Source organism: Pseudopipra pipra, chromosome 1 (assembly GCF_036250125.1).
Source record: "Pseudopipra pipra isolate bDixPip1 chromosome 1, bDixPip1.hap1, whole genome shotgun sequence".
NCBI lineage: Eukaryota > Metazoa > Chordata > Aves > Passeriformes > Pipridae > Pseudopipra > Pseudopipra pipra.
In genome coordinates, this window is record NC_087549.1 from 71,615,829 (window position 1) to 71,641,978 (window position 26,150).

At 36.5% G+C, this 26,150-nt stretch overlaps 1 protein-coding gene across 1 annotated transcript in view; it reads right to left on the reverse strand.

The window, feature by feature from the left end:
* Positions 1-26,150, reverse strand: part of ABCA13 (ATP binding cassette subfamily A member 13) — a 171,420-nt gene that overhangs the window by 136,580 nt on the left and 8,690 nt on the right. Inside the window, exons 4-14 of the mRNA XM_064660769.1 lie at positions 21,039-21,181; positions 20,155-20,183; positions 18,386-18,549; positions 16,688-16,803; positions 15,524-15,657; positions 13,571-13,735; positions 12,360-12,562; positions 5,699-10,405; positions 4,389-4,495; positions 2,504-2,622; positions 1,056-1,228 (exon numbers count right to left, since the gene is read on the reverse strand). Coding sequence (XP_064516839.1) covers positions 1,056-1,228; positions 2,504-2,622; positions 4,389-4,495; positions 5,699-10,405; positions 12,360-12,562; positions 13,571-13,735; positions 15,524-15,657; positions 16,688-16,803; positions 18,386-18,549; positions 20,155-20,183; positions 21,039-21,181 — 6,060 coding nt within the window. The remainder of the gene's footprint in view (positions 1-1,055; positions 1,229-2,503; positions 2,623-4,388; positions 4,496-5,698; positions 10,406-12,359; positions 12,563-13,570; positions 13,736-15,523; positions 15,658-16,687; positions 16,804-18,385; positions 18,550-20,154; positions 20,184-21,038; positions 21,182-26,150) is intronic.

Here is a 26,150-nt window from a genome sequence, read left to right on the forward strand (position 1 = left end):
ACGGCCACTAAATGAGGCAAAAAGGTCACATTATTCTCTATGTGCACACACTAGCACCTCTACAAACCTTCTCACACTGTATTTATATGGTGCAGGGATTATTTATATTCTGTGACTAGATGAGACTGCAAATGTAGGGTCTTCCCATAATGGCTAAGTGCTTTAGCAAACAGTAGTTTATGTAGAAAGACAGATTTAGCAATGTCTCACCTCCAGGTTTCTTACTGAACACACATTTTTAAAACCTAGAGATAAAAATCACTGAAGTTCAGGATGAATAAAGTCTATCTAATTATAATTTAAGTAAGAAGGAGCATGCACACATCAGATATTATTTATTCTTCAAAAACTGGACATTAGTCCATGGCTTAGAGCAGCATCTAAGCTCAAGTTCTTTTGTATTATTACCGTAATTCACAGACACAATTCAAGCTCTTTATGAAAACAACCCAACAGCCAAACTAGTATAGCAACAATTATAACCATGACCGGTTCTAGGCGATAGCAAGTTTGAAATACTCTGTAGTAGCAGTTTTATTCATTTACTATTTTTCTTCAAGTGAATAGAAAATATCAGAAGTTATTTGGAGTTTAATCCCATCAGTTTACAAACACCATCCCACATTTCTGACTGTTTGAACTGGTGAACTGATGTGAATGCTTTCCATTTTGCAAAAAGATATCCAGCTACTGAGAGGACAAGTCATATCAAAACAGCTTTAAACAAAAAATTTAGATATCAAAATTTTGACCTAACTCAAGTCATAGGAAACTGAAAACTTTCTTAGTTGCGACTCAAAGCATTTACCTGATGAAGCAGCAAGATTTTCTGCAAGTGCTCAGCAAAAATTTAAGGGCTTTTAGAAATATTCAGAATTTTTCTAATTTACTTAAATAATTTGTACATTTTATCCACTCAATTTTCAGTCAAATGAACAAAGCTTAAAATTACAATATTTCCCCTGCAATTACATAATTTAGAACACAGATGTGTACAGAATAACATTGCTAAAAATACAGAACTGTTTGGGGTACCAAAATGTAAAAAGTTTTACATTTGCAGTTGTCTCTGTATGTTCCCCAACATTAGCTGACATTCACAGCTGTCATTTCTGGTATTCTGCAAGGCTTCCTGGAAGGTCTCCAAAGTATGGGAAAGTTTTTGGTTTATATATGCCATACTCTTGCAATCCCCCTTGTTGAAAGTAGGCCACAATCTTTCAACATCCTGCAAAACGCAGTGGTCATACAGTTAGTAAATTCATGAGATTGTGTTATTGTTTGAAGTAGCAGCTCTACTAGATGATACAGATTTTCAAATGAGAATACGGGTAAAGTAATACTCTCTTACTGATTGTATGAGTAATTGAAAGTGGGTGAGAAGTTTTCAAGAACCAAGGAATTTTCAAATATTTGAGTTTTGGAAACAGCCAAATTGGGAATTGGAACTAGCCTGTCAAGGAGATTCATCCACTACTATAAATGCAAACATTTTAATTTCAAATTTATTTCAAAATGAAATAAGCTTTTCTTTCTTTTTTTTTTTTTTTATTTATTTATTTTAGGTTGACAATTTTTATCTTTTTCCCAAAAAATTGTTTTGAACATCAATTTCCATTCAACAAACCAAAATATCTGGATACTCATATCCAAAATTTTTCATGCATTATGCTCTGTCTAATATGCACTTTTATATTTTCAACGGAATATGCATGTTTTTGATTTTGCAAGGCTGTTTTAATATTTGCAGGAGTAGGTCATAGAATGGTAGTGACTACAGAAATGCATTTGGTCCTCAAAATTCTACTTTGACATATTAATGATATGTCATCTGTTTGTTTTAAAACGTTGGTGTTCATATCAGCAAAGTGTCCAGGTGAATAAAGTAGCAGAGCTATTTCATAAAAAGGAGCCTAATTCCTTTTCATTACTTCAGTATTGGGTATGTGTGTGCTATCAAAAGACCTGCTTCCAGCTTTGGATGAGTTTCTATATGTCAAATATTACTTTCTCCAGCTGTTAATTTCATGTACAGTTAAAGAAAAAGAGACTGACCCCAACTGGTAATCACAACTACTATTTTATCTGGAATTAATCTGCCTAAGAAGTGTATTCGTATCTAGTTTGATTTCACAACTGTTCCTGTGAAGATTTAAAAGTATAAATGTACTCTAATTCATTAAATCATCAGTATGACATAATTTAAAGAAATTAAAAATGAGCTGCTGTTTGATATTGATTGACAATCCAGTTATTCTAGTTGTAGGAATTCTAATAATTTTAGTCATACTTACAGCTTGCAAAGTTCACCATTGTTTACTTAAGGAATTTCTCCTGAATATCACTATCAAAATCATCAGAGCTATACCCATACAAACCTCAGCTTTCTATAGTCATCAAGGGGACTCGTCATTCAGAGTGGGGGAAAAAAGGAAACTCCCATTAGTTTCCAGAGTTTAACGCATGTTGTAAAGCACACTGGTAGTGTGGGAACCACTCAAACCTGATAATGATCTTGAACCACAGTGATCCCTTCAATGATAGCAGGGAGCAAGTGACTTGTTAATCCATCTTTACACTTTGTAATGACACAGAAAATATTGCCAAAGACAACTGGTTCTTCTGTAAGAGAAAATGTCCAGGTTTAATCAGTTAAAAACCTCATAAAAATGCTGGACTCAAATTAAAAGTTAGCCAACTAATAAAGGACAACAAAGTTTTTAAAAGCAAAGAAAATCTGATGAGTTAAAGGCATAAAGAAATATGTTCTAGCTAAATTTAGGTATCATTGCAGAGGGCAAGAAAGGCTGACTTGATTCAATTTCAATTACTCTTCTCCATTACACTTTCCTGGTCAATAATAAGAACATCAATACTTGCTACAGAACTAGAGAAGAAAAATTTCATATCTGGTCTTCGTGAGCATAACTGTGAGAAACTGAGTATATCAGACGCATCCACCTTCTCCTCAGTCAGGCTCCCCTGATCCTGTTTCCCCATAGAGACATCAGGATGTTACTAACCCTTCAGTGCACAGTAACTTTCAAACCCTAACTGCAAGGAGATGGAAACAGCATTACATGGACATTTTCCATATCTAGGGATAATGAATCCCTATAGGGAAATTTACCACCTGATCATCCATGGAGGCAGTTTCTACCCAACATTGCAGCCCCCATGTCCTTGGAAAAAAGCTCCATTCCCCTGTCTGTAGTGGGTTTGTAAATGGGATAGCAGTGAAGGAATTTGGCTTGACTGCTGAATTCTGATTTATAACCAGGATTGAGTTAGTTTTTTCAGCCATGTGGGTTGGGGTCTTTTCCCTTATGTTTGGTTCATAAGTCAAGTAGGAAGAATAATAAACATTCCCCACTGCTTCCAAAACAAGGAAATCTTGATCTTGCTCATAGGAGTAATACAGTATAACTCAGCAAATCAAACCAAGTCAAGCAGTTTTCATCTTTTCTCATTAGGTTTCAATGTTTTCTGTAACAAATGAAACATTATGAAACACTCTAACAACCAGAGTATTGAAATAAAAATTACAAGAATGTAGTTGCTGAATCTCGGTTCTCTCAATAGTCTGCTCTTCAGAGGTCAGATACAGAACCCAAGTACTTTCAGTATCACCTATTCACAACACACAACATCACACTGTTTTACTCTTTGAAACTACATCGGTCACAGGAGAGTGGAGAAGACAGTCAGAACTGGGTGACAATCACATAATCACATTTTATGGGTTTTTTGGAAATTAATTGGGCATAAAACATTACAAGCAATTCTGGGCATGGCTAGTTAAAATGTGATGTTTGAAAAGCACAGGCTTTTGTTTTCCAAAGAAAACATGATATGAAACAATTCTCAGGTCAATATAGAACCTTTATTAAAGTGCACGACTTGGGGGTCTATACATAAAGAATAAAATGTTAAAATTGAGCAATATGTTGAAGATAAAGTCATTCAGCTACAGGTAGCCAATTCACTGGTTCAACATGGCCAGAAGTGGGAGGTGCTACTTCCTTTAAATACTTCCCCCATTTTTCCTTACTGTCAGCTACATGCTGCCTTGCAGCAACTCTGGCTCATTAAAAAAAAACCCCTGTGACTTGACTCTGCTCACCAGCTGAAGAGGAGCAGCAAGACCTCCTGCTTCCACAGAGATTTGAATCAGCATGAACACTCCAGAAAGAAATCATCCCTTTGTTTGATCTGCATCAATTTTTTTCATGTGCCTTTGTTGGTTTAATTTCCAGGCATCAATATGCTTACCTTTCTTGGCATCACCCAGATTAACTTATTTGTACACAAGTTTGTTTAAAGTAAAACCTTAACTTTACAGTACTAACACATATGGTGACCTACGGAGTCACTACTGGGTAACCAACCTGAAAAGATTTTGAGAATACTCAAAATGGTAAACTGCAATTTTTGCAATAGTAGAACACTATCAGGGTATAAATGTTCCTGAAGAATCTTGCAGATTTTGGATGCTCTGTAGAAACATTAATAAGAAAATATTATTTTCATAACAAGAGTACCACAGAAAAATTTTAACAGGTGACTGTGCACAATTGCACAGTTCAGTGAACCACTTAAGGGTTTCAATACTATCACATTTGTCCAAACTATTTCAAAAACAGAACATAATATTTCCACATTAAAAAAATACCTTAGGAGTGCTAGAAAGTACCTTTGCAAAGTAAGCGAAATTGTAATAGCTTCAGAAATACTGAGAACTCACAGAATACGCTGACTTAAAGGCAAAGAGCAGAATATACAAAACTCTGATAATCATCATGTGGGGAAAATAAACCACTTTTCTAGTATTTGCTTTTGAGTTTTCAACAGATTTGGCTAATACCTGGCCCTGCTGACCACTGGTTTCACATATTTGCATAAAATCAACCATAAAGGTCCTAATACCGCATTAGAGCCATGCATCAACTTCAGTATGCCATTTCTCAGCTGGTCTATGTCAGTAGACCAGTAGCTCCACCAGCAAGACACCCTAGAGCTGTGTGGAGCAATCATCTTGTGGGCTCATTCAGTATTGTTCAAATGCAGCAACTCCAATCAAAGAGCACTTTCATATAAGTGTCAGTAAACATTTTCCTGAAGAAGAGTTTCCTCTGCTGCTGGATTGCATTTGATCTGAGTAATCAGACAAAAAATTATTTGGGCTCAAGATTTTTTCAGAAACTGCATTTGTTAAACTGAACAACTTACACTATAACCATAGCATAAGACACCAACAAATTTAAGCTGAAGAAATTTCATATAAATACATTTGGATATAGGAAAAAAAAAAAGAACTCACACACCACAAAGCATTAGTTCCAAGCATTCCTTAATATTTAGTACCATAGCCAAAAATGGCTGTTGCCCACCAATAACTGTGGGTTCAATATTCAGACCTGTAAGAATTTTAAAATACAAGTATCTTCAAATATTTGCTTTTATAATAATTTTAAAGAAACCAATTTAAGTAACAATATAGATGACTAACCACATCGATAATGTGGTCCACACAATATAATTTGATACTCAGTACTACTGGTTTCAACAATATAAGCTGGCAAAAATCTGAAATGAAACAGTAATTAATTTAATAAAATTTTTGACTGAGCTGTTCATAAACAGAGAGCCCTTCTGTCGTCAGTGCACTTGTGAAAATGAGTATGTAGAAAACTCTCACCTCATTTCTGCCATTAAATCCTTATGCAAATCCTTTAGTAATAGTCTTATTTTGTTCCTGTCATGCTTCGCAGTAGACTGAAATATCACTTGCAAAATCTCTTGCATGATCTCCAGAGTTCTGTTTTGGGACTGAGTAGAAGCTTCTCCATATTGTGCGTTATAAAAAAATGAGTCAATGAAGTCAACTATCTGAAGCTCAGTATTGTTTGTATGCGAGGCTTCTTCTTTTATAACAGCAAGATCAGCAATCATATGAAGGAGACCATTTAACAAAACTGAAGTAGCAGAGTGACTATGATTCAGTTTTTCTCCACTGAGATGACCGTCACCAAACAACATACCAGTGTAGTCTTCCTTAGACTTATTTTGGAAAAGTTCCAGAAAGTGAATAATGTCTTTGACAGCCAGCAGTAGGTCATTTGATGAACTTTCATTAGTCATAAGCAGAATTAGAGCATGTATTATTTTAGTATAATTTTTATTGTTACACTCGCATAGAAAGCTCTTCACAATGCCTTGCATATCTTCAAAATTTCTTAATATAGCATCTGCAGATGATGTCTTAAACCACTGTATTAAAACATCAGGAGCCACTGAAGAGGACCGTCCAGTTGCTAACTTTAGTAATTGAAACCCTTGGTCTACCACCACAAGTAACTGTTTAACGCTAAAATTCACCAATAAATTTTCTATGCTTGTAACTATAGGAAACCAGAAGTTCTCAAAGTTATCAGATATATTGCTATTTTCATTTAAAGCAGATATTATCATGAGCATTGAGTATGTCTGGTTTCCAACAGATGACAGTGTCATTAGAGGCTGAATTACAGAAAGAAAAGAAATGACAGAATCTGTATTCAGGAGTCGAGAAACTTCACTGGTCATATTCTTAACATTAGTAAGAACACCCTTAAGTGATGTTCTTGAATGTCTGTTCCAACTTAGGCCACCATAAAGATGTTCCAGAAGATCTTTGGCCATCTCCATTTCTACCACTGAAACACTGCCCAGTATTTCAATGATTTGTAAAGCTACTTGGCTCTTTGGTGTGGAGGAACAATTGATTGTATACGTATTATTCACGTGCAGTGGCACAGCATAGAGGGATAGCTTGTTCCAAAAATCTAGCAGCTCTTTGAGAACTGAGCCATTTACATGGTGGAGCTCAGAAAACTTCAAAAGAATAGAGTTCCACTCTTTGATCTGATGAAAAAAGCAAGTCAGATTGAGAGAAATATCCATCAGAAAGTCTTCCCTAGAGCAAGAGAAACTGTCTTCCAGAGTGATGAGTTTAAGCTCCTTAATGACTTCAGTGACTGCATTATAACTAAGAGTAGAATTGCTATGCACAAAGTCACAAGGTTTGACAGTGGGATCATTCTGAGGTGCTGCTGTTGTCAGAGTCCAGCAGAATGCTGCAGAAAAACAATCAGAGACCTCTGCAGGTTTATCAGATATGTCTGTCAGTGTCTCCAATAACATTAGAAGACCTTCTACTTGATTAAAGAACTCCTCATCAGTAAACATTTGCATTTTTTCTTCCTGAGTCAGTATGAAAGCATATATTTCAGGTAGTGCTTCTGTAGTGTTTTCATGGGCTAATCTTTCCATAAGGCTGATGACATCAAAGAAGAGGTTGAACACATCTTCTACATCATAGAGCTCATCCTGTTCAAAAAATTGTGTTATTTGCCATAAGCCAGTCAGGTTCAAATGACAGGAAATGTTCTCAAATGCATCCCACCAGTCTGTTAAAGTTCCTAACTCAGAGTTCTCAATATAAAAAGGTTTGATATTTTTAAGGAAACTATCTATATTCCTCTGGACTTGTTTGAATCTACTTGTCAGGAACTCAACATCCATGTTTCTCATGTTTTGCACCAAGACTACCATATGCTTTAGAAAGTCCTTTTCATCTCTTAATGGAAAGTCAGTAAAAGTGAGAGACTTGAAAATTTTAAGTGCCTTTCTTACCAGCTCAATATTTAGAGCTGCTGTTTCTATCAGTTTCTGCGGAAATGTTTTGTGTTCACTCTGCAAGTTTGAGTCAAGTTTTCTAATCACATTTTGAAAGAACTCCATCACCAAATTGATATTTTTCTCATGTAAGAAAGGTTCAATCTCAATGTCTGAATGAGAGGAGCTGTTTTCTTGAACTTCAGAAGTTCTATTTTTCAGAAGAGTTTGAATTTCTGACAAAAGTTCCACTGATAAACGCTGAATGCGATGAAAAGGATTAAGGAGCATTCTCGAAGTACTGTTAAATCCATGGATTGACTGACTGAAATCGGTCTTATTTGACATATACAATGAGCGCCCCACTAAACCCCTGATAGCCATTTGCATTTGCCCCCCAGATTTATTTAAAAGTCTAAAAATAAATTCAAGTCTACTAATTTCATCTTTTACATAAAAATCAGGGAGAATAAATTTTAAAGGTTGTGCTATGACATTGAAATAAACATTTACACAAATAACATCATAACCGGATAGGGAACATTCAGGAAGTATCAAATTAAAAATGAAATTAACAAAGTCCATCACATTCATTAGCTTAGCATCTGTCTCAGTGTTTCCCAGAGATTGCAGAAGAAATAAAATATGTTTTGCACTTTCAAGGTGGGAAGATGACTTGTATTTTTCACTGAGATTACTTAATCCATGTATCCAACTGTTACAATCCTCTGCTTCATCCACTGTACTATAGAAGTTTAGAAAGGAATTAAGATGAGGTGAAAAATTTGTTTGCAAATAGCTTACATTTTTCAGACTACTATTCAAAATTAGTTTGGTAATATTCTGGAAAATGCTGATACAAACTATATATTTGTCTTGAGGTACACTTTTAAAAAAAGCAGCTGTGTCATTTATCTCAGTAAGAATAATTTCAAGTTCCTTTTGTGAGAGCTTGAGAATAGTAGAAAGGGAATTTCCAATGGAAACTACACCAACACCCTTATCTTCACCCTCAGATTCTCCTGAGATGAAAATATCAAGCCAAGAATTCAAAAACTCTCCATTAACAACCTTCAGTATAGATTTCTGTAATTCAGTTATCACAACTCCCATCATTTCTAAAACACTTTCTAAACTGTTGCCTTTAAGCAAGCTTGTGACATCAAATGCATTGTTAAATACACTTTGAAGACTAGCAAGGAAAGCCTCAAAATCTTTCCAGTCGTTTAAATTGCCACCTTCTTGAAATACAACTTTTAATATCTTCATTGCTTCTCTTGTAGACTCAAGAATATCCATAGCTGTATTATTGCATAGCTTGTCATGAGTTGCATTTAGAAAACTTTGGGAGAGATTTGCCAAATCATTTCTTAGACACACAAAAAAGGTTGAATTCAAATTTAAGATTTTAGATGCTTCTTCAAAAATCTCTGTCCACATTTGAAGCCATGTAAAAGTGCAGTGCAAAGCAGAAGGCACACTTATGTTATCTCCCAAGTTTGTTAGATTAGACAGGACACTGTCCAATGGAAGCAGAAGTAAGTCATAAACCTCTGCTGAATGATCTGCAGAAGTAATATTTGCTAGATAAAAATCAGTGCACCCATTATTGACCAGGCATTCTTGAGAGATATCAAGAAACTCAGCCAAATAACAAAAGGCCACTGTTTGGAGCTCTTCATCTATAAATAACATTTTAAGGCTGCTCAGAGTGCCATAGACCACTTGCATCTCTTTTTTTCCATTCTGTGCAACAAACTGGGCCTGAAACTCTGTGTAGTTGTAAAATAATAGTAACTTTTCACACAGAGACTTACTGGTGAGGTTCCAGAGAAGGTCAAAAGTTTCAGACAGAAAATCAAAAACTAGATCCTTATTTTGGAAATCATGCCATGCTTGAAAAGATAACATATTTTTTGAAGTCTCATAAAGAAATGTTAACAGAGTGCTATTGTTATGAATATTTAAGACCATCTCATCATTCTGATACAGAGAGAAAATTATTGGAACAAGTGAGGCCACATTAGTATTGTTTAACTTTTGGATGTTTTTGAGGAAATCATGCACAATATCTCCTAATTCTTGTATCTTAGACATAAAAGTTGCATTTGAGAGAAATAAAGAGGAGGTATTACTCAATCCAGGAATTGTGGTAAAAGACACATTGACATGATCACTAGACAATGATCCAACTTCATAGAGATTTCTTAGGAAGTTTTCACTTAAATGTTTTAAATGGTTCAAAGCAGTAACATTAAACTCTGACCAGTCAGTCAGGATATTTTGTAGCGACACCATACTTCTACTATGGATTTTATTTTCTGCAATGGAAGATATAATTCTAGATAAGTTCTCAATTACCTCCTCCTCTTCCACTTGACTCATATGAGAAAGCCTAGAACCAAGTTCAGAGAAGAAAATTTCAACTATATGCCACAAAACTTCTGTCTTCTTTTTTGACCAGAACCTCTGAAGAGGCTGGAATTCTTTTTGTAGCTCATTATGGAGTTCAGCAACTGCAAGTGAGAAATTGGTGACAGATTCCTCCCCCTGAGCAAAATTTTTCATCCATATTATTACGTTATTCAAGGTGTTTTCAATTAGAGACTGGTTTGAAGAAGCTGAGAAATCAAACATTATAATTTCTTCTATGACTTCTACAAGATGAAAAAGATGATCTGTTTCCTTTTCACCAGAAATCCTTAAGTTTTCTTCTCTCTTCAAAAACTCTTTGAAAGATGTCAAAGTCCTGAAAAATTAATCATAAGTTTTTTTCTTGTTAGTTACCTAATAGACAGACAGGAATTGGTTATATATATAATTTATAATTTTTGAATCTAGGTCTCTTTATTTAACTTGAAGAAATTCCAAATATAATTTAAATAGCAGTCACAAATTAACCACCACAAAATCTGAAATAGCACAAATTGACAATTGCTTTGGTTTTCAAAAACGTGAAAAAAACTCACTGAAAACTCACAACTTCATTCAAATCAAAACCTGAATGTAGGCAGCTAGGTTAAGGAAATGTGCATTTACCAGTAATTATAATCAAGCTTGTGAGACACAAAGAGTCAAACACCTTTGAGTATGTCACATTTTCAGCTGCTGAAAAGAGCAAAGCTTTTATGTTCCACAGACTAATTATTTTACAGAAAGGAATATATCAATGTAATTGATCAAAACCTCTGATTTTCTATGAATTCTGAAGAATTTTTTGTTTTCCCATAATTATTGAATGCTAAAATATTCCTACTGACTAGGTGATACCTGAAGAATGCTATTTTAATACCTACCAAAAAACCCCCCAAACATGAAATCATAGTGAAAATTAGAATGCTCCAATGGACATTTCCATTATGTCTGTGTATTTATCAAAATAAAAACCATTTACTAGCTCTGTAAGATTGGTCAAGAGGAGGTGCACAGCGAAAAACAGCCTTCCAATGCAAGGGTCTCAAAGTTAAAGATACCTTATCCTTAAATATATTTTCTTTCTCTCCAGATTCAGGACTCTGCAGTCAAAGAGGTAAAGCACAAAACATTGTGCAGTGCAAACAAAAAAGTAAAACTGCTGAAAAAATATGGTTTTTTTCTTGTGCAGTCACTATATCATCTACTTTGTAGTTTCATTACAACAGCAGTTTCCTTCTATAAATAAGAACCGAATTCCAAAATGCACTACTAAATTATTGAATAACTTGACTGTAATCTCTCTCTTATCAGTATATAATGGATTGTATCTTTCAGATTTATCCTCAGATGTTGATTTGTATAGCATGAATCATATGTCCTCCAGTGGTAGTGCTTTATATGAACAAGTAGAGTTATTACAAGCAATGGCAAATTGAAGCCAACATTATAGCTCCCAGAAGCAATGCAAGTCATCCAGCGTGCATTTAGAAAGAGGAAAGTATCAGATCCTGTGCTGTGCTGTATACCTTTCTTGAGGCTTGCCAATTCTGACAAACGTTAACTCCTTTCATCTACAACTCAAGTCCTCTGTAGAACCTTCCGCATCAGGAATATTTCAATAGCTTGACAAAACGTATCATTCATAGTATGGAACTTACAGCCATATCTTCATATAAACTGCTTACATTTGCCTTGAGTGATAAACCAAATGGAGAACTTGGAATAGTAAGAAAAGTTTAAAAACATCAAAAGAAACCATAGCCTCAGGGTGCCCTAGATGAGATTGGAAACTACATACATAAAATTAATGCTAAGTGTTTAAAATTCTGTAGCAGGCTTCTGCTACAAGATCCTCTGCACAATTAACATGAGTTCGACTTCTACAATAAAAATCCAAAATGTTTCAGATGCACTGGACTTGCTGTACATAAGAAGCATTACTGAGTCACAGCAACTCTTTATGGGAATTAAACTTTGTTTGCAGAACAAGATAAAGAATTCAGGTTCTAATTCAAAATGCCCAAATGCTGATTCCTGTGAGTCCTGATCGTGTAGTAGCCAGGTCCTCTGCTGAACCTGTAAGTAGCTATACTCTGAAGCACAGACTTAATTTCTTTTTTCAGAATGAGTAAGCATCAGCACAATTATTTGACTGTATATGAGGTTTTGAATTACAGAATAAAAAATAACACCACAAAACAGAAATTAATTAAATGCAATGTGAAAAGGAATATTCAGGTTGATTTGAACTTCATAAAACAAGTTGCAGAAAGATAAGTATAACTTACCAATCATGAGATGCAGTATATCCTTCTGAAAAGTAGGCATCTGATTTCTCATTCCATTGCTGGATCAGGGTATTTATGAATGAAAAAAGTTTCCTGGCTTCCCTTTCATCTAGAAACTGAGATACTAAATCAGCTATGAGTCTTCTAAGTTCCAAAAGGAGATTCTGAGGGAGACTGCTGCTGCTAAGCCATTGCTCAATTATCTGGCAGATTGAATGCAAAATAGAACACCTAGTTACAGAATCAAAGCTTTCCTATTCATACAGTACACAGAATTTGCATGTCTTTTAAAAAAATCACACAATTAACAGTGACAGTAAAATTTCTCCCTAACAACCCTCTAGACTCTGAAATGACTGACCTTACGAAGGTTGATTTTCAGTACAGTTTTGACTGACCTGCAAATTGGCAATGCTTGTTCATACAGAGAACTAACCTCCTATGTATTGGTGTCCCTGTCCAAAGACCCAAGAACTGTAAAAAGATGGCCTGAGACTGAAACCAATCAAAAGCTGACCTCCACAGTCTCAGGCTTCCTATACCAGCATTCTGCCTATACTGCCAACACAGTGGAAGCCAGCAACCCTAACATTTTTTAGGGTCCATCTCACAGAGAGATGGAAAAAAGCCCCATATTTTAGTATAAAAACAAACATCAATGTTAAGGTAACTAGGTGTTTTTCTTAGGAAACATCTGGGTGTTTTATCTTTTCCTCCATGCAACTACACACATGTCATTATAGAGACTGTATGCCAAGCTGTTCTGCTAGATCAGAATGCTGCAGTGGAGGTTTGCTTTCATCTCTTTCAACCTTCTTTTGCTGCTATTGCCAGAGCTAGTGAAGGGGAATTAAAAATAAATTAATTATTCATTAATTATAAGTGGAGGCCTCCAGTCATCTTTTAGTTTTGCCCAACATTCGGTCTCAGGTGGGAGAGATCTTCCCTCTGACAGGTCTCTGCAGTGCAGTATATTTCACTATATTCCCTGTAAGATTGCAAATCTGAATCTCAGTTAATGAGAAAATTTGACTAAGCGGACACACGGTGATAGATTATACTTCCACTGTAATGATTCTTTATAAGGATTACTTCATCTTATTAGCAAGATGATAAGAATTCATGAAAATAACAGATCTTTTAACTAAGTTACTGCTGACAGCCTACATGCAAAAATTACAGATTCAATCTATTATCTTATTAAAATGTACCTGTGTATAAAGTCTGAGCTTGCTGACAGCATGAACAAGATACAGTTTGGCCTCATGCCGTGCAGAAATGCAGCCCTGTCCATTATTCTCTTTGTTTGCTTCATCTTCTGGCACACTGGACAGAGCAGAGCGTACAAACTGCTCCAGTGTCTCTCCTGTGGGAATCTGGCAGGGACATATGAAATTAATGAGTATCTCAAGAGAGCTGCTGAGTGTTATCTCTGCTATCAACTTACTTATCTAGCAAAAATAAGAATATCACATAGCCTTCTTCAGTGAGAACAAAGCCCCCTCATATTCTGGAGGCATATACTTCAAAGTACTCCACATGCAGCAAACTGTTGTACAAAATATCAGTGGCCCCATAAAATAGGCAGAATGAGGGGACTTTTATATGCAAGGAATTTTCACCGTGTAGCTACACCAGTGTTGCTACTTCTACAGTAATTTGCAGACTGGTGCTGAACTAACTTGACCATGATACAGTACACCTACAGTAGAATAACTATATTGGAACAACTTTACAAATATAAAAATTATGGATATAAAAAGCATTTAGTACAATGATACATCTCAGCCGAAGACTACATGCAGCAGAGTAGTTTTAAATTGAAGTTGGTGTGTTTCAACAGAGTGGTCAAGAGATCAGAATTTTTTCCCCATGGACTGATTTTTAAATTCTGTGATGAAATATTTATTATTCCCAATCATATAAATATTATTAAAGCATACAAAAATAGGTCCATACATTTTAATTATTATTATCATTGTCATTCTGAGGTATTTCATCCTAACTCCTTTCAATTTTGACCAGAGAATTTATAAAAGTTTTCATGGATGTTTCGACACCAAACAAAATGGGGCATTAGATGCAGAATTGAAGTGCTCAAAACGGACATTGTCCAGACTTCCACCTTTCCCTTCATACTTTTTGATGGTCTTCAATGCTCTAACACAAGGACAAAATATTAAGATATTAGCTTAAATAGCTAGTAAGTGAGTAGCCTGGAATTTCACAGTCAATCATGGCTACCAAGCTGCAGTTGAATTCAGTTCAGTTGATCAAATAAACCATCACTGATATTTCATTCAAAGGCCATTCAAAAGTCAAGGAATTTTTATAATTTATTCTTTTGTTTAAATCTACTACTTTTACAATAAGCTCTTTTGGAATATAACTCTAAGCTCTATCTCGCAAAGAACAAACAGATTTCACATAAATATTAACATGTTTTATTAGAAAAAACTGCGGACTTAAGTAGAATTGCAAAAGAAGTTTCAAGATTTCTGCAGTTCAAAAACCAGACTACCACAACAGTTCACTTTAGTCTAGAAGATAAGTTAGAAACTCCTCTCTGCGGAAAGAGATTTTCTTCTAAGTTTGATACATAACCAGTATATTTGATTAAGGCCCACTGAGCAATAAGCAGATAAAGCTTCTTGATTAAGCCCCACTGAGACAAATCAATCAAGTATATTCATATCAAGACTGCACAGCTGAGAAGAAAAGATTTTTTATATGCTTTAATTTATGCACAGAAGACACAGGTATTCTTTGTTCAGCAAACCAGACGAAAAATGCAACTAGCCAAGGTAATCCTGGTAGATTCAAATCTAGAATTTGGTTTGAAAGCTTAGTGGAGCAACCCTCGGAATTCTCTACGGGATTGGGTAATAAACCTGGGACTCTGCCATACTCAGCTGTGACTTTAGAGAAGTATAAATTAACTAATGTAAACAACTAGACCTATCAGCATATTCATGGCAGAAATTTCAGCTGAAGCTAAATACATTTCTTTTGATGGGAATGAAGCCAGAATACTTAACAGTCTTGTAGCTGCTTCACAAATCTAAGATATGAGCACAGCTTCTGAAAGGCATGTAAAACCCCTTTAGGGTACAAATAAAACAAAATATTAAAGAGAAGGACACCAAAATTTTCAACCAATTTACCTTTGTTAATTGTGCTGTATAACTTAGCAGCTTCTCAACATGAGGACCGTCAAAACCAAACCTGGATTCAAGTTCTGCTTTCACCGCAAGTGGATTCCACAAAACATCTCCAAAAGAAAGATTGTATTGAAAACCTGAAAGAAAGGAAACCTTCTATTTACATAATTCCTTCTTTTTGTTCATGTTGTTTCTTGATGATTCATACTTGATGAGATTCAAGTACCAGCTTTTCAGTGGCTTGGGGGCAGAAAACATGTATCTGAACACCAATTTCACTGGGATAAAATCCGTGATTGCACTAGTGGTAAGGTCATTTAATCTGATGGTATTTCAATAGTTGATATGATGATGGTGAGATGTCCTTGCACAGTGATTGCTAGCAGACCCGGCAGGGTGCCATTCTAAACTGCACATAGTCATGCAAATGTGTATGTATGGACTGGATATGAATCTTTGCCAAGAAGGAGAGCACCGGAGCAATACCAGAAGTCCCAGAGAATTCAAGTTCATCCTCTGTGCAAGGGCTCCAGCACATCACCCTTATACCACTTCAGCCTTTGTTTTGGCAGGTGAAGTGGGATTTAGACAGCATATTACTCTTAGCCTGACCTTCAGTGCTGAGAATACAGCTGCACCTAGAATCTAATTGTGTGCTCCAGTTTGCCAGTGAAACTTGTTCCTGACCTTTTCTTGAGGAGTTGTCCTGGGGCCAGCCTACCTCCTCCAATTAAACTCATCTCCCATAGTGAAGCAGCAGATGGAGATATGTAGCCCTTCAGCTGAGAGCAGAAGTTATGAGAACAGAAGAATGAAGTTGAAAGTAAGCCAGTCATAATGCTTAACATGCATGTCCAAAACAAGATGCTATCTCTCTATCAAATGAAAGAAATTGTCCTTTGTATTGATTTATTTTTTCTCTGAAATTCACCACTGAAAGACCATTCTAAACATGATGTATTAGACTAATGTGCTTTGTTTATCAAATAGTTGCCAGAGTCTGGTAAAATTTAGTTATTAGCACTTTAAAAGCAGATCAATAAAGAAATGAGCTACTTCAGTTCTTAGACACCAGAAACTGAGCAGAGGATCTGACAGTTACTAATTTTGCATATTCCCAGCATGCTAACTAGATACTACAAAGAAAATCTTCAGCAAATGTCTTACCTTCTAAGCTCCTATCTTGTACTGATGCAACAGTTAAATTCAGTGCTATTTTCACCACTTCATAGAAATTTTGGCCTAACGGCATCATAGCTAAATCCTTCAATGATGCTAAGGTACTGAAAGAGAAAAATAAAACAAAAATCAATCTCTCTATACAACCAAAAAACCTGAAAGGACTTGCTAGAAAGAGATGGCCTTCAAGCAAGTGAAAAATGAAACACTTTTTTTACTATTGAAAAAACACTGTTGTTTTATCAAATTAGACTTTTCATGAACAAAACACAAGTTGAGATTTTACAGTTAGAGTTTCACTCAACATTCATCAAAGAAATGTCACCTAGGAGACTAATGTCCTCTAAAAAAAAGAGAGAGAGAGAGAGAGAGAGAGAGAAAACATGAGCATGTGAGCAAAAATAAAAGCAAAACCACCACAGTCTCCCAGTTATCCCCACAACAAGGCAGGATCAGCACAGAATACTTAGATTTTACTTCCAGTCAATCTGCAAGGAAACAAAAAGTATTTTTAAAGCAACAGAACATTTATACTCACAAGAAGTTAAAGCACAATAACAGAATGCATTGATAAAAATATATCTATTGAATTTCTTACAAGTTCCAGTCTCAGTCAACTTATTTGTGAAACACATTCTTTGTTAATGTAGCTGTAGCTGTAATTTACTGCTTAAAGTTTATGTCAAATTTACTAGTTATTTCCTACAGACTTATCCTTTCTCATTATGCAAATAAGAATCCAGTTTTCCAGAGTGGATCAGCAGTTTCCAACATATTCAAGAGAAGGAAAAAAAAAAGAAAAAAAATAACCTGGTCACATAGGTGTGAAAAGTCTCTTTTATGTACCTCTGAGAGACACAGCAAGCATGGTACAGCTCAGAACATGGGAGATATAAATTTAGGAACCTTTCTGCTGGCTAAATCCTGCCTTAGATAAGAATGTAAGATAGCAATACAAAACTAGTCACAAAGTAAGCATTGGGGTTTGTGGCTTGCTTTCCAAATTGCATTAGTGATGGAAAATTTGGTCATTGAAGGGAACCAGAGTCTTAAAAAAAAAAACCCAAATGAACAAGGCACAAAGACCCATATGTAAACATCTGAGTTGCCTTGTATTAATCACTCACGTAGCCAAGCACCTACACAGCTGCTCATTTACTCCCTTCTCCCACAGGACAGGAAGAAAATAAAAGGAAGGCATAAAGACTCATGGGTCAACCGAGAAATAGTTTAATAAGTGATGCAAAAGCTGTGCATGCAAGTGACACAAAACCAAAAATTCATTCTCCACTTTTCATCAACAGCCAGATGTTTTCCAGGAATCAGGGTCTCCACATGCCTAGCAGTTACATGGGAAGACAAACACCATAACCATGAACACCCTTCACTTTTGTCCTCTTGTCCCTCTCTCCATGCTAGAGGCTCAGGGTAGAGAATTTTCTACTGAGATTGTATTTACAGATTCATAACTTCACTCAGCACAGCAACCAGTGGTTACTGTAGTCTGTGCATACGGTTGCTGAAGAAGAAAAGAAGTAACCATAAACTTACAATCAAGTTCCTGTTTTATCTCATGAATACTCGGATGCTGGAAGTTGTTTATTTTATTAAGTAGCCAGTGAGAAGAACAAGAATTGCCAATAAAATTTTAAAACTGAGGACTTTCAAGAACATAAAAGTACTTACTTTTGAATAATCTTTAGAAACTCTGCTATGGAAGCTAACTCATCTTCTGTAAAAAAGCTGTTCAGTTCAAGACGAGGGAGTGAATGCAGAAAGTTCCAGAAATATGGTTGCTTGTACAGATTTTCTGCTCTAGAAATCATTTTCTCTGCTTCATTCAAATCCATCTTAAGGTGAAAAAAAAAAAAAAACCAAACAATTACATGCAACACTTCCATTAACAGGAAAAAAAAATTAAAAAAACGAGTGCCTGTTATTTCCCCAACCGTCTTGCATTTTAAACCATTCGAATATTTTTCCTGAGTGGAAACATACTTCTAGCTTTGGTAATATACCACATCATTTTGGTCGTACTTTGAACTTATGGCAGCTATGTTTCAGATGTGTTTCTTTGCTCTGATGGAAAAATGGACCTGGGAGAACAGCTAAGGAATCTCTTTCTTTTCAGAAGTAACTCTTCCCCAATGAGAAGGATTGTCTTTTAGATCTCAAGCACAAGGAACTCTTTAGCCCTGCAATGAATTTCTAAGTCTAGGGTATAAAGACCGGGGGACTGCCCAGGACAAGCCATCCTTGCAGGGTTGGCAGGGGTCTCAAATAATGATTTTTAAAAATTAAAGATTAACTAAGATAAAAACCCTTCTTTTATAGGACTACACAATCAGATGGCTCTGCAAAACAGGGTTTATCACACTTGTTTACTATGATGTCTTTGCTTATCTAAATTAATATTTCAATAGGGCTTTTTCGGATAATGGTGGCATGAACATAGTTTATACAAAAAAGAAGCTTGTGCATACAAACTCTGTTACTAGTAGTGATTGGCTGCTGTTAACTAAATATTTTCTTAATGTTGAGGAATACATTCTCTCTGTTTTATATTCCCAAAATGAAATTTGATATTGATATGTCTCCTTTCAGTCAAGTATCTTATGAGCAATTAAAAATGTTACTATAAAAATGCCATCTAATTTCAAGTTATAAACTGGAAATCCAGGTTTCATGAAGTAGCTGTTACAGTCAATCAAATATGGGGGAAAAAAAATTTAAATATTTTTAAAGGAAACCAATGATCTACAAAAAGGTAGAAAATTGACAGTAATGGAGATCTATTACAGTGTCCATTCAGCCTTCCTTTAGTTGTTGAGAATGCAAGGGTGAAGGCCTAATGCATTAGGGACAGCACAAAGACCAAATTCATTTCACATTAACTGCCAAAGAGATTCTGGAAGGAATTATGTTTCGTCTTGCACATCTCTCCTTCTTCATCCCCGGCTTGAGTCTGATTTATTGGATGACAAACCTGAATTCAAAGTAATCCCATCCAAGCAAGAGCCTCATCTCTTCAATCTCACTCAGTCCTTTTTTACATTTTGGATTGGATTTCTATTGTTATGCTTTTTTTGTTTGGTTTGCTTGTTTGTTTCTTAAATATTTAGGATAAGAGTTCCTTGCAAGACATTTTGTAAAATTATTTTATACAGCTGCACATGGTCTGGTAGATGCACTTTTAAATTGCTCCTAATGAATGGTTAGTCTTCAAATAGTTGTGGATTTTAGCTACTAACAACCTAGACTGGCTTAAACCAGTAATTTAGAATCCACCAAACCTCTATCAAATTTCAAGATGTTATTGTTTCCTTCAGCCATATGTCAACTTCTTTTAAGGATAGCTTACTTAAATTTGACAGAACACAAATTTCTAACCATTATAATAAAGATACCTCAAAACCCAGAACTGTAATTTAGAAATAGATTGTAAAAATACTTACAGAAAAAAAAGTGGTGATGTTATGGAGCCCTGTAAAATCAAATATTTTCCTTTACAGAGAGGCATTATTAACTTCAGAAGAATCAATATTATAAACAACAGCAAGCAGTGCAAAAAGGGTATTTCTACAGAAGTAAAGGCATGTGAAGCAACTAATATCCCAGAAAGGTAGTGATCCATTGGATTTTCTGTGCTTCCCAATACTTATACTATTATCACAAAAACAATTTAAAAGACATTGCTTACCATTCACTTTTCAGTGAGACGAAATCGTCACATCAGCTCTAGATGGATGTACTAGCTGCCAGACAGCCAGGCATGAAAATTACCATTTCATCTAAATCTAACTGCTTGAAAACCAGCCAGAAAGGCAAGATAGTGTTAGGTCTTAAATGCCCGCCTGCTACAGCAGCCATGCTGCACAGTATGGGTGGGAATAGAACAGGAGCATCATACCCTGGTATTTCCAGTTTCACTGTTTCAATACAAGACTGAAGGTCACCGAGGATCACCAGGTGTGAGCTACTGAGGTTCTCCATCCCTATACTATTTAGTATAATAGAAATATAGCCTAATAAACTACTTTTCAATACAGTTAGACCAAGTAACCTTGTACTCGGATTATTAATCCTTATCTTTAAGCCTTTCCCCTCACACTATTTTCTTAACTTTCAAGTAGTACAAGGACATAATTTTAGAAAGTTAACTTTTTTTTCTGATAATTTTGATGGCCACAATTATATCAATGATAAAAGTGTGTGTGTGGGGGGGGGGTTCAGACCAGCTAATTAGTTTGCTAATTTTATTTTTAATATAACAGTATTTTTTTTTTGACAGTTTACCTGGTAGGAAAAGAAATTAATTTTTAGAAGGATTACACCTTACCTGAAAACCTTGAGTTTTCTTCCCACAGTTTTTCTAAAGCCATGGCTTTCTCTGTAGTATCAATAAATTCCTTTGCAAGTTCTTCTATCTCTCTCATGAAGTCTAGATCAGGTCCAGTGACTTTCCCTGGACCACTTTGAGTGCTTGCAGTAGTTTTTGACAGAAAGAAGAGGGATAGGTGAGATAATCACAAACTGAAAGCAAGTAGCTGATAAATGTGTATACAATCACAGCAGTATTCTGATTTTTTAAACTCTTATGCATTTATACAACTTCTATTTAGTTTGATTCATTAGCATGCAAGTTGCTGTAGTGAGTCTCAAAACCTCAGGAAAGAGGGCAATGAAAAATTGCTGAGGTCACTTATGCCAGTAATCCAATTCTGACAGCAGCCAAGGACAGACACATACAAAGAAGCCTTTAATGTTTCTGAACACGCTCAACTTTTCTTCTCTAGTTTGTCACACTTCCAGGTGATGGTTCTCTGAAGAGAAAGTTCAAGCTTTCCTATTGCATCTAAGACAACAATTTTTTTTTTCAAATATATACAGCAAGCTATAAAAACAGCAACTTATTCTCACTGTTGGCTTTTCCCTGATTTTAGCTTACAGCCATAGTCCTGGTAAATGTTATCTCTGCCACACTACTATCTGGTGGCTAACTTCATAGCACAACTTTCTAACAATACTTTCAAATGAAATCAGACGTCAGAGTCTTTTAAACACCTCTTTACGGGACAAAATTACTTAGACTGTCCTAAGACACCATAAAAAATGGAATAATTATATTTAGCCACTTGCTAGGGAGTTGAATTCTGTATTCTCTTATAGGAAATTCAAATAATTTCAAGAGTTAAATCCTGTCTAGCAAAAATATTGCTATTTTTCATTAGAAGTACTATTACACAGAATGGGTAAGGTTGGAAAGGACCACAGTGGGTCATCTGGTCCAACCTCCCTGCTCATGCACGTGGCACAGGATTGTGTCCAGTCAGTTCGTGAATATCACCAGTGAGGGAGACTCCACAGCATCTCTGGGCAATCTGCTCCAGCACTTGATCACCCACACAGTAAGAGTTCTTCCTCATATTCAGGTGGAACTTCTTGTGCCTCAGTTTCTGCCCATTGCCTCTTGTCCTACTCCACTTACAAAAATATAATGAAGACTTACATTCCTTTCTTGTAAAGCTTGTATGTCAACATTTGCTTTCAGCACAACTTTTACTTACTGAAAGAAAAGCCTAATGAGATAGATTCACAAACCAAAGCAAACTATCAGCAACAACTTTCTGATTCTCTCATCTCTCTTTCTTTCTTTTCTTGATCTTCATTTGATCAGACACCCACAGAAGTGTCTGTAACTTTAGACTACGGAATACAAAGAAAAATTAATCTTAAAACAATCAAGTTCTTGATTGTTTCAGTACAGCTTATTTTTATCCCAACTTGACTGACAGCCAGTAGGGTTTTGGAAAATAGTTTCAGCATCCTCAAATTTCAGTGGATTAAAGGCAAAACAATTCTTTACTACATTTTTTTTCCCTTTTAAATTGAGTTTTAAAAAGCAGGTTTCTTCAGTCCAGAAGGTGGCTGTTATGGTGATTAAAAGCTGCACTTTAGCTATTGCTTTCAAAAACTACCATATAAATTGCAATATTACTAACAATCCCACTGCCTGAAATTTTAGACAGTTAAGAACAGTGATGTTTAGCAAAGAGCTGGAACATTAACTGTATACTGAAAATTTCCTAGCACTCTACTTTTTGAGCATGAACAGGTGGCCAGCACTTGATCAGAATAACAACAACCAGTCAGAACTTCAAAAAACCAGAACTCTAGCTCAGTTTCCACAGAATTTTCCACAAGTTTTGGTTGAGGGTTTTTTGTGGGGTTTGGGGCAGGAGGAGGTGTGTTGCAGTTTGTTTGTGGGGTTTTTTATACTTGCTGAACTTGAAATTGACAACTAAACTCTCTTAACAAGGTCATCTAAAATAAAGTATTCAGAGAAGTGAAGCATAACAGCAGCATTTCAAACCACATTGTTCTCCCTCCAAGCTAGACACAAGCCTTGTATCCCTATCTACAAATCTCCCTGTTTTAGAAGCATTGCAAACAACAATGCTCTGGGGGAAAAAGGCCACCTTACGTAGGAACACACAGCTGAACTCAATGCTGTCTCCAGGGTTGCTGGTGCTGCCGGCCTCCCTTTCAGCAGCAAGGGGGCATAGATAGCAGTGACAGAGGAGTTAAAAACTCCCTTCCCCCACCTCCATTCTTCAATCACTGACTCTGCTGCACATTGGATCTGCAATTCTTGGTTTGATAAAGATCAGGGAAACAAAAAAACCCATCCTCTTGGCATCTAATTCTATGTACTTTAGCCACCTGTTTGAGACATAGCAGAACACAACAGACACACCTGCTGAACCGACAGTCAGCTGGGCTGTCCTTTCAGTGTTCCCAGGCTTGAGGACTAGGAAAACAAGCTACTGCCCTGTGAGAGGTCCCATGGAGTACATGGGGCAAGGGAAATCAGACTGAGGAAGATACACAGTCTAGGAACATGAAAAAAAACAGGTGGCAGCACTTGGTGGCTCTGAAGAGTTACAGGGTGAAATGCAAGGAAAAGCAAGTTGATGGTGAAACTGGAGAGGGATCTAGGAAACAGTAGGGGGCTGTAGATATCTAGGGTATGGCAGAAGGACCAAACCCCAGGCATAAGAACCGGCTATTACAGAAGAGGATGCGCAGGCTAAAAGATCCATAGAAACACCACACTCCCAAGCACAAGCCTCTCAGCAGGACAAGAGCAGCTGTTACTGAGCTATTAGCTTCATGGGGATTTACAGGGCAGCAGCGATGTCAGCAGCTGCCATGCCCCTCTTTTGCAGTCATTGCCACAGCTCTTCCTCTGGTTACCCTTGGAGATGACCACAACTCCTTTGGAAGGGGAATTGGCAAAGGGCATAATATCGGTTATCAGGCTCAGTTTTATGAAACAGATGAAAATATTACAGAGATTTTTATTTCACCATCTTGCCAGAAAGATAAGAAATTAGACTTCAAGACCAGATGCAGGGGCTGTCAAGGCAAACAATTTTCAGAGACTGTGTCAACAAAAATACTTAATTGTTGTACTGCTGCTCTCCCAAAGAGTCTTCAATGTGTGCTTTCTGGAGCAGAAGGCGACATTTACTCCCTTGTGTGTCCATGTGTAAAGGAAGTTAAGCAGCAGTTCCCAGGAAGTTCCTAGCAGCAGTTGCTAGGAATGATAAAGAGGAGAAGCAAGGGATGACAAAAAGAACAAAAGGAGGAAGCCCGTAATTTGTATAAGAGGACATACATAGTTAGAAGTGAGATGTTAGGAGAAAATGTGTGTATATATATAATTTCGTTATCGTTCATTCTAACTCTTCCCTTAATTGTGCATTTCTGCAAATTTCATGAGTACAGAAATCAAAGACATACATTGGTACAAGTTTTGAACATGACAAAATACTGCAAAAGAGTAAAAAGACTCTGCAATCTCTTTGAGCATGTAAGAGCAACTGTCATTTCCAAAAGCCATGACTCAGAAATGCTAATTCTGTCCAAATTACTAAATTACTCAGGATAACAATAAGAACTTTTCAGAGATTATCTGAAATCTCAGCTATGATATGAAATGCCATTTAGACTGATGATTTTCATAAGCCTCTCAGCAAACTCTTGTCTCAACCTCATCCCTGTCACCACATTAAAAATTCCTCTCAAATTGCAAAGCCCCAGCTGTGCCATTCTGCACCATCTCAGAACAGCCTGGAGACATGACATCTCCATCAACACCAATACACACGCTGGACAATGACAAACTGCATGTCTGTCACAGAAAGATCTTTCCCCTCCATGTTGCGTACAGTTACAACCTTTGTAAAATGCAGTGGACCAAAATATATAAAGAAACAAAAAAAAAGTGTTCTTCTTAATTGGCTACAAAACAGAGAAAATTCATGTTTAAGTTTCCTTTTCTCCCCAACTCTCTGACAGTCTTTAAGAAAGATCACAAAATTTTCTTCTGTTTCTGTTTTCCAGTTACACAGCCCAAGACTACAAAAGCTGGCCCAGACCACATAGAGCTACTATTCTAATAAGTTGCTGCAGTCATACAGCTATCTTGCAGAATTATTTATTTTCTCATTGGAAGATACAAATCATTAAGTAAAAATCTGACCCTTTAAGCAAGTCTTACGTGAATACTATCACTGATGCTTAGACTTTCCTTGATTTTGTTTTCCCACACTGGTTCTCGTACATGAGGTCTTCTAATGCTACTCCACTGAAGAACCACAGTAGACTGGGTATTGATCAAATTAAAGTTTTAGACCAGTAAGAAGAAAGGGTCTGGTGTAAGCAGGGCTGCTTCAGGATGGGGGGCCAAGCTGAGGCAACTCTGGAAGAGTCCATGCCCTCACCAACAGGGCACCCTTCCCCAGCACCGCAGCCAGCAGGCAGACCTGGGAGTGTGTTACAGACTCCAGAGACAGCCCCAACACAGCAGGATGAGCCCAGGAGCCCAGTCTGGTGCAAAAAGAGATAGAGCTACCATGTAGTTATGAGTGGCCCATCCAGCAGAAGAGCCAGAGACAGACCCAGGGCTCCACCACACCTATTGGGTGAGCCTGCTCAGGCTGCTGCTACTTGTAGCTAAATAAGGAGAAATAAAATTAATTCTAGATTGCTCAGAAATAATATTTTAGAGTCTTGTTTTCATGATCTTTGTACTTCTAAGTCTGAGAAAGCATGAGCTTAATCTTCTTTTGGGTATTGAGAAGTCTAACAAACATAGATCTAGGAGTTCTTGATGCAGGGACAAAGCCCCACCACGTTCTTCAAGATTTGCAGTGGAATTCAGAGTACTAGGAAGACATTATGTTTCCATGCACACGCACAGAAACGTGGGTGTACAGCCATAGGATTCTGTGCTGCATGGCTTTTATCTTATTTGCATTTTCTCAGTTTTATACTGTGCTCCACTAAGATGAGGTGGGGAGTCAAACATTCTGGAAAGAGCAGGGGAAAAAAGTCCTTTGCCATGACAGCTCCTAATAGTTCCTTACTCCTCTGCTCTGAGGTA